Below are 9,200 nucleotides of genomic sequence, written 5' to 3'. Positions count from 1 at the left end.
TTCCGGAGGGGTGTGGAATTGAAGAAATGTTTGGAAGATTTGTAGGTTTGTTGCTGTAGGTGTGAAGGGTGGGGACAAGTCTTGTCCAGTGACGGAGCAATGATTAGGTAAGGTACTGGGAGAGCATCTGAGGATGGTGTTGCTGTTGCATGTGATTTTTCTGGAGGCCATCTGATGCACACAAGATTTGTTATGACTACCAGGATTGCAACTAAACAGAATGCAGTCATTTTTCTTGTAATTTAGTGCAGCATCTTTTGATCCGTGATGAGCTGAAGGCTCAGTGCACAAGGCTGAAAGGAAATGGCACGCTCTCAAGAGATTTTGGTCTTTGCGGCTTCATGAAGGTGGATAGGACATAATTCCTTCGCTCATTGGAGCTGCAGAGTTTAGTTTGATCTCCTCTGTTTCTAAGGTGTTTCTAAGGCTAAAAGGTGTTCCTTCCCTCAATTTTGATGGCAGCAGAGAGTCAGCTAATGAATGTGGATCTAGGTAAGGTTTGTGGAACAAAATCAAACACAATTGTCTGAAAAGCTGTTAGACATGCCTACAGTCAGTGTCAACAGAGAAGGAAGAGGTTAAAATTCCATCTTAATTTTAGAGCTCTTCCTCTCTTCTGCCTGCTTTTCCCATAGTGCATATGGAACCAGCATAGTTCATTTGATCCCTACCCCTGAGTGCAGCAGCTCACCTGCTTTCTGCTGCCCGCCTTTGCTTTCTTGTCAGATGGAAACACTGAAATAGAAAAGGTGATGTGACTTAATTGACTTCATTCAAATGCCTTGGCAATTGAATTTCTGTCTCTTGGCTGGATACTCAGCATCTCTAAGTGCAGAATCCTCCCTGGCACTGTATATCCTCGCCTTCTCCCTGACACCACCACTCAAATATTTTCCTTTCATTGTAAAGTGAGTGAGATTTTACTTGGCTGGAATTCTGCAGTGCTGGGAATGAAGGCTTTTTCCTTCCTCATTTTTTTATAATGAATTTCTTTTTTATTCTATTCACACCTTCTGAGTGAGCCTTTCATAAGGGCTTCTGTATTTCACAGAGGCTACACCTATTTGGGCCTGAAGACTTTGATACAATTGTAATCACTTGGAAATGGAACCTGTTTGATTTGTATGGAAGGCAGCCATTCTCCCTGTTCCAAACTTCCTAAAATAGTTTATCCACGTTGAAAAAAAAAATACCTCTTGGAGATAGTGAAGACAGTGCATGATGGTGATTCCAGGGATGGATAAGAAGGACCATCACCTTCCTCACACCAGCAAACTTGAGACTAATAGTCAGGTCTGCAGTTCTAATTTTAATCCACAGTAATCTACAGACAATCCTTTATTATCTAAAAAAGCTGATACCGTTCAAGTTGGAAGCAAGCTGAAGTTGGAAGAGTTAGGTTTCTTCAAAGCTCTTGTTTCCAGCAGGATTGGAGAGCCTTTACCTTTTGTAACAGGAAGGTTTTAAATTTGTAATGCTGACCTTGCAAGTGGAACTTGGTGGCTCCATTGTTGCACTTGGAGCAGCCAGATGACCTCAAAGGAGAAGTGCATTGTTCTAACTTGTGTGGAAGCAGTGGCTTCAAATACCATCAGGAAGTGCTGGACTGGCAGGACATTGGATGGATGCTCTTAGGCCACAGAGCTGGAAATATCAGTTGTAGCCACATGGTAAGTCCATTTATGTAATTCCAAATCTGTTCCTCACACGATCTGTGCTCCTCTATTCCGTATCAGCTTGGTGAGGAGGTAGATGAGACTGTTGGGGGAAAGAAACACTTAAATTTAAAGCAGAGTAACTGTTCCATTATAAATGCTGAAGATAAACCTGTGAGGCTACCAAAGAAATCTTTCTTTGGCTTCCAGTTAATAACTTCAAATGGATAACAAATCTATGCTGTATAATCTGCTTTGAATGGATTTCCTTTGGAACGTGTGCTTCTTCCTGAATGACAGAACTGCAATATTTTCACACTTGCAGTTTCACCCTCAAATGGCCACAGGAAATGCAGCAGCTTCTGTTTTCTGTTGCTTCTGTTTGTTAATGCTTCAAGGTGTTGCTCTGTATTTGTCCCCAGCTGTCATGACCTTAGAAAGAGAATGTTCTAAAGATAGGAGTAAAAAAGCCAGAGAGCTCCTCCTTGCAGCAGACACGGGCAGCATTGGATCCTAATAGTTTTTGCAAGGCATCCTGATGGGGAGAGGCAGATGTCAAGAATGGCAACTTCAGCAGGTGTGTGGCTGCTTCGTAGCTTGGGCTGGATTCAGGAAGGGCAGTGTTCCAGAGAGCAAAGTCAAGAGTTTGAATCAAGTAAGTGTGAGGTGCCCAGAAAGGCAGGGCCCACACTGCTCATGTGTGTCGGGGGAAGGTGAGAATCAGGCCCATCTGCTCCTAGAAATGCAGGTTCCATCTTTAGCAGCCAAAGGCTATGCAAATAAATGGCTTCTATGTATTGGAGAGCATAGAGCATGAAGTTAGTGTTTCATGCAGTTGTTTGAAGGCAATATGGGATTCCAGAGCTTAGTGTTTGAATTGCAACTTGAATTTCCTTCTTTGCTGTTATTTAGACTGCTCTGAAGTAGTCATGAGAAGCAAAAATGAAAGGCAATGTTGTTTGATGGGGACTGTGGTAGGGCTTTCTTGCCAGATTTGAAATGGCTTGAATTGATTAAAATCTCCAGGTGAGGGGAAGGTTGTATCCATTCCTCTCTCTTATTAAAGCAAATTTTCCAAGAGGGATGTAAAATTGCAGTTGAGGGTTGGGGTGGTTTTTTCTTTTTTCCCTTCTTTCATGTGCAACCTAACAACTCCAATTTCGCAGGCCTATTTAACATTTGATCCCTAAAAGTCAGTCCTTTGCTTTGTATTTTGGGCACTTGTTCATCTTGGGGAATTTGTCATCTTCTCAGGGCATTGAAGGTCAACCAAATGCTGCAGGTTTCATTCTTCCTTTCATATGGTCTATGTCCTGGGGTTTGACTCTTAAGCAGAGCTATTTTTTTATTTTGCAGCCTAGCAGTTGTACGGTGGGGCTGTGTGCAGGTGAATTGACTTGAGAACGATGGGTAAATCAGCTCCTGGGAAGATGTGCACTGCCTGGCCCCGATGCTTCAGCATGCTTGAGGTCAGCTTGGCTGCCTCTGACTGTCTAATAATAATGCAGAATAACAGAATTAAGTATTCATTGTAATTGGTGATCAATAAGATTTGTTTTCAGCTAAGTCTGCGTGCTAGTTTCTAAAGCACTCCAGTCTGTTTCATCAATGACCTTTGTGATTTTAGCTTAAGCTTTCCAGTTTCTGCTGTTGTTATTTTTTGCCCTGTCGCTGTGAGAGGAAGGGATGATGGCTGGAGGTTTGGCAGTCAGCGAGGGCCTGGCCACCACTGCAGTTCTGTACACTCAGCCTTGGAGATGTGATCAGGAATGTGCTGTTAGTTGCCAGTTTTGTATTGCAAAGACTGAGCATGCTGCCATCACTGTGTTTGATGAGTGAGTTTTCATTGGTTTGGTCCAACTCCAAAGCAGCCTTAATTTGAAGGTGGAATTCTTTGTGGATGAGGCTGTGAAGAATATGGTGTTTATACTCCCATCCTACGGGCAGTACGGTAGAACAACTCCTAACTGATTTGGTAATAAAGACCTAGTTTTTCTTCACTAAACCTGCCCTAGCCAAATTCATCAGCTGGTGATAGCTATCTCTGGAGTGGAAAACCTTTATTGAGTTGATTGACAATTTAATATACTTTGTCAAGCTGTGTTGTTTAGTTTCTGTTGATCCAGAGACACCTGAGGCTCCTTTTGCTTCCTAAGGGATTAAAGTAGCAAGCACTTAGAATGAGATATTGGGAAGATGGGTGCAGGAGACTTTGTAATTTACTATGGAAAAACATAATAATGATGATGAATATTTCAGGTGGAAACGATAGCATTTCACTATATACTATGTGAAATGCTTTTATGTGGTTTTTTTCATTTCTCTTTTATTTTTTAATCCTGGATAAATTAAATGAGGCTTTTGGGGAAAGCATGAGCTGGAATTTCTATTGAGGTTGATAACCTCTGATTCTGCTCTCGTTTGTCTGTCTGCTGGAACTTGTAGCAAACTAGCTATGTCCAAGTTTAATTGTGTAATAATTATTTTTCAAATTGAGCCTTTCTCACTTGGTGCTGATGTATTTGGGGGAGGGAGGGGAATGGAGAGTAAAGAGCTCCTTTCATGAATACAATTTTAATTTCATCTTGCTGATTTGAGCCTTTCCAAGATTCAAGTGAGCATTGGATCAGGTTGGAACTGAGGGGATGACTCATGACTCTGGCATAAAAACTACATTGCATTCCACATATTAGGAGTTTTCTGTTGCCCACAAGAAAGTTCAGGAAAAAAAGACAAAAAGAGAAATGGGTTTCAAATTTCCTGTGCTATTTTCAGTTGACTCCTCTTTCTGGAGATGCCTTAGCAAGTGTAGGACATCTGAAAAACTTGGAACTGCAACTTTCTTGTTGAGGCTCTGATGAACATTGCTTCTGTCATCAAGTTCTTGTGTTCATACTTTGAACTTAGCTGAGTAATGTTGGTATCAGCAGACTCTACTAAAGCCATGCCTTCCTAATTAATAATGCATTCTTAATAAAAAAAAAAAAAATCTATTTCTTCATGTATTTAATTACCTAGTGAGTGTAAGACTGAATGAAGTTAATACCGTGCAGATTTCAAGCAAAACGCTGCTTTTTAATGTGCTTCAGTATAGGCTATGCACAAGTCAATAGACATGATTTTTAAGCTTCAGTTACCTTTCATTACCCTGTGCATATTCAAATTCAGATTGATGAATGCTGAACCAAAAGCAGACATCATAGAGTTAATTGAAGTTCTTTAAATTCAGAGGCAAACTATTTTCATAGCTTTGTTTTGAGGGTGGGTTGCTTTTGATGTCTGGGGTTTTTTTGGCTAAGGCAATGGCAAACATTTATTTATCCTGCTCCCTCCCCATTTTCCACCATCGTTGTTGCCAGTGATGCCTGCAGTGCTCAGTGGTCAATGACCCTCAGCCAGGGTGAGCTGCAGGAGCCTTACAGACGGGCCTGTTCTTTCTCCCAGTGCTAGAACAAGTGCAACAGCACAGTGCCATTTTGCTAAAAGCTAATATTTTTCCCAGCAGCTTCTTCTCCAGGCAGAATGAAATGCTTTCTTCAAGAGCAACCACATCTTTTCTCTGCCTGAAAGGTTGTGTTTGTTTGGGGTTTTTTCTCTTGCCTTAGGTGAGAGATAAAAAAAAAATGAAGAGGAAAGCCCAAGGAAATGCCAAAAGTACCACCTGGTAGTAATTTTGTGTGAGTGTCTCCATTTACACTTCAAACTTGCTCTTGGAGAACTTGGAGCTGCATTTAAAATGTATTTTGGTAGGTGGTCAGCTGCTGACTATCTGCATTTCTTCTTCCATTTCTTTTCTGTGCTTGTTTGGTATTGCTGCTGAATGTCCCCAAAGAGTAAAGTGGTGTGGAAGAGTTGAGGAAGCAGCTTTTGAAATTCTAAAGCTGATGTGTAGGTTTTGTTCCTCTTGGATTTTTAAAAGCAGGTATGTCATCCAAGTTAACTTTCTTCAGCAAGTAACAAGATTGTCGTCCTTCCACTGATGCTCTGTATTTTAACAGAGGTATTTGATGGTGCTGGAAAGGAGCAAGATGCAGAATGAGTTTGAGAGAAGTGATTTAAAGTGGGAGCACAGATGGTTGATTCCTAAAAATCAAAAAACGGATGTTTTGTTTTGTAGGAAAATGAAATCTAATCCTATTTGAGGGTCAACAGGATAAATACAAAGAACTAAATACAGATGTAGATACATATATACATATATGCGTGTATATATATATATATATATATATATATATATATATATGTATAACCCCGCCCCCCGAAATCTATGAAGCAGGACTGATTGGTGCCATAGCCCAGGCAGCCTGTGGATCTAATTGCCTGCCTGTATTCAGCCCTTGCCTGGATGCCAGGGGAGACGTCTCTGGATTTGTCTCCAGACAGCTTTCCAGGGATGATCCTGCTCCTTTCCTGGTGCCCCAGAGTGCTGCAAGCCCCCCGTCCTGGGGCCATGGTGATGCCTGCCGGGGCCTTTAGGGTCCCCCCTAAAGGGCAGACAGGGCTTGACTGCAAGCTTCCTTGGAAGCTGGAGGCAGGTGAATATTGGCCACCTTCTTCTTTCCCGCTGCCCTCCGTGCTCTTGCAAAGCCTGCTGGGGCACTGGGGCTCTCCATTGCAGGCAGTCTGGAGCTGCCATGCAAAGCCATCTCTCAAGGAGTCCCCAGGTCTCAGGTGCAACCTCAAGAAAATGACACAGCAACGTGTAGAAAACGTGAACTTTATTCACTTGACTACTTCTAAAATCTACAATCCAACGTTACTAGAAGACTATGGGGTAAGAATCTTAAGGCTAAGAAACTTCAATGCTTCAACTGTTTAGAACTGAACACTAAGGGAAAGGTCAACTTCTTGGGGGAAACGTGGTGGGGAATCGAACAACAACAGGGGTGTGGCTAACTTGTAAGGTGGGGAACGTCGCAGTGCCTGGGCTGGGCACTGGTCACCCGTTCCCCGTAAGGTTCTGTAGCTGGAGCGCGACGCTGGAGGTCAGAGCTGTGGGGAGGTGCGGAGTCTCCTGTCACTGCCCTCTTTTGCCGCCATCTTGGTGGTTGGTTGAGGGCTGTCGCGAAGGAGCAGCCGCATCAGGTCGCGGTTGTCCATCAGCAGCTGCATCAGCTCCGTGGGACAGCCCTGTCTTCGATGGCGGCGGGGCCCCGCACGGCCCGAAGGGCTCTGGAGATTCCGCTGCAAGGCAAAGCACAGGGATCCCCATGGAAGAGGCAGAGGGGCAGAGCGGGGCCGGCACCTGTGGGGCTGCCTTTGGCCTGGGAGACAGAGACTCGGGCCCAGTTGGGCTGGGCTGGCCCGGGGAAGAGGCTGCAGCAGGCAGAGCTCTGCCGCCTCTGCTTGGTGCTGTCCATGGAGCTCAGCCCCTGGGCCGCATTCCCCAGCCAGGAGCTCAGGCCCCTTCTGCCGCAGGGCATTGGCCAAAGGGTGCCCAAGAGGCCCTCAAGGTCTGCCCCATCCCGCCTGCCTGACCCCCCACCCCCCTCCTCACCTCTCGCCAGCGTCTCTGAATTCTTTTTCCGAGCGACCATCCCATGGCCATTCCTATGATGAGCAGGTCGATGAGCAGGAATGTCCTGGCCGCCCACCGGATGCGCTCAGGGTCCGACTCGTCCAGATGACAATCCTCCAGAAGCAGAGGAGAGGCATCCGTGCTGCGCTCAGGTTTGCTCACAGGGTCGAGGGGATGAGCCAAGAGCAGCAGCACGTAAAGCTGCAGCAGCGCGGAGGAGCCGTGAGCAGCCATAGTGCTCTGCCAGCAGCACCGAGGCTCTGGGCGTCTCTCTGCGAGCAGCTGTGCCTGGGCACTGGGGCGCAGCAACAGCTGGGGACAGTTGCCAGCCAGCGTGCCGTCCCCAGAGGCTGTGATGTCACAGAAGCACAGAACGCCCTGGCTGCAGAGAGCCCTGAGAGAATGTTGAGTCCAAGCTGGGAGCCATGGCGGCAAGCATGGCCAGCAGAGCGGGGCCCGAGCGCTGCGGCCTGGCTTGCCTTGCACCCGTGCCACAATGATGACTCCAGCAGCCCCTGTCAGGCCATTGCAGTATCTGATGGCCCACGCTGGGCACAAGTTCTTCCCAATGGCCAGCGTAAACCTCCCTTGGCCCAGCTTCCAAGCCTTGTTGGCATCTGCTCTCTCTTGTCCTTGCCCACCTGGCTGGCGCTGCCGTGTTGCTCGCTGGCCTGTCTGTGGGAGAAGAGGCTGTGCCAATGAGTGCTGCTCAACTTGGAGGCCATTCAAAGGAGGATTTGATTGTGCCTGCTGTGGGAAGAAGGAATATGCGTGCACATGGCCACTTCCCATAGGTTTTACCCCAGATTTTCATGAGCAGCTGTCCTAGTGAAAGTCAAGTCTGTTTTAGTGAGTATTTGAGGGCTTCCAGAGCACAGTGCCATCTCAGGGGAATTCTGCTGGTTGAGTTCTACTGAGGCTTTGAGATGAGTTGCAAATCCTGAAAATGTTCTCCTTGCCCAGGTAGTAATTTCACAGTTTAGACTCTGGGGATATTGATTGCTCAGTGTTGAGGACCTCATGTAACTTTCAGCCCCAGAAACTTTCAACCTCCAGTGATTGTCCTTGAGACAAAACCATTTGAAATCTTTTTTTCTGTGGACAGGAATTGCTTCGGTGTTACTTCACATCATCCATTAAAAATTTGATGCCTGGAACAAATCCCGAGTGCTGTGTGATTTCCTTGGTCGTGTTCTTTGGAATGGCTTCCCCCTCATTTTGTGAAGCTGGCCCCAGAAAGGTCATAGATGGGTGAGAAGTTCTGAAAGGCCAAGTGGTGCAGATCTTTGCCTCCTGTTTCGAGTTCTGCGGTGAGCTGTGAGTCCAAGAGCTGATCTGACGTGATGGTGAAAACACAGTTGTCGTGGTTTTAAAGCAGTAACTGAAAAAATACTAGAAAACTTACTTATTTCTTGCTGTGAGATATGGATTAGAGCAAGAGCAAAACAGGCTTAAAACTTAAAAGGAATAAAGAAAGTTTATTCACAAAACTACAAGAATAAGAACACCAGAATAAACTTTCAGAAAACCCTTTTATCCCGCACTACCCAGCATTCCCTTGTTCACATGACAAGATAGAGACAAAAGACTTTGGAACTTTGGTGTTTAAAACAGTCCCAATTCTTGCTAGAGTCTCTTTATCAGTGTTTGTATAGAAACAGAAATCTTCTTCTGCTAATCTATGGAGTTTCTCACAAGAAAAATATTTCTGTTATAGTTTTCTATTTGTTTGATGCCAGCTGCCCGGAAATCTGCCATGAGTTCACTCCTCCCATTTCACATCACTCTGAGGTGTGTATGGGCCATGAGTCCTCTTCATCTGTCTCTGTGAGCTTCGCAGGAAAACAGTTTTCTCATTGCCCTCAAGGCCTCAAATCTTCACTCCACTCTGTTCCAGCGCCTCACTGTATCACAATTACTCTACTTTTTACTCAAAATCCACACTTTGAACACTCCATGCTTCCCAATATACTCTGTCATGAATTAAAGGAGTTTTTTTCAGAACATGGTTGTCCATCTCCATAGCT

The 9,200-nt window shown here is 45.2% G+C and overlaps 1 protein-coding gene across 1 annotated transcript; it reads right to left on the bottom strand.

The window, feature by feature from the left end:
• Positions 1 to 6,356: 6,356 nt before the first annotated feature.
• On the bottom strand, positions 6,357 to 8,463 carry LOC147653717 (uncharacterized). Its single transcript, XM_086885290.1, has 2 exons — positions 7,153 to 8,463; positions 6,357 to 6,839 (listed from the first exon to the last, which is right to left on the bottom strand). The coding sequence occupies exons 1-2, from the start codon at positions 7,963 to 7,965 to the stop codon at positions 6,642 to 6,644; spliced, it is 1,011 nt and encodes a 336-aa protein (XP_086741416.1). The 5' UTR covers positions 7,966 to 8,463; the 3' UTR covers positions 6,357 to 6,641.
• Between the last annotated feature and the right edge of the window lie 737 nt (positions 8,464 to 9,200).

Source organism: Cyanistes caeruleus, chromosome 4 (genome assembly GCF_971803275.1).
Source record: "Cyanistes caeruleus chromosome 4, bCyaCae1.hap1.1, whole genome shotgun sequence".
In the NCBI taxonomy this organism is placed as follows: Eukaryota; Metazoa; Chordata; class Aves; order Passeriformes; family Paridae; genus Cyanistes; species Cyanistes caeruleus.
The sequence above is the reverse complement of the archived record's forward strand: the minus strand, read 5'-3'. Positions and strand labels throughout refer to the sequence as shown.

What these genes read in the sequence shown, in the direction of transcription:
- LOC147653717 (XM_086885290.1), bottom strand. Translation starts at nt 7,965, where the DNA reads ATGGGAAGTGGCCATGTGCACGCATATTCCTTCTTCCCACAGCAGGCA. An exon ending in TTCAGAGACGCTGGCGAGAG is followed by an intron (nt 6,840 to 7,152) that starts GTGAGGAGGGGG and finishes TTTGCCTTGCAG; the next exon opens with CGGAATCTCCAGAGCCCTTC.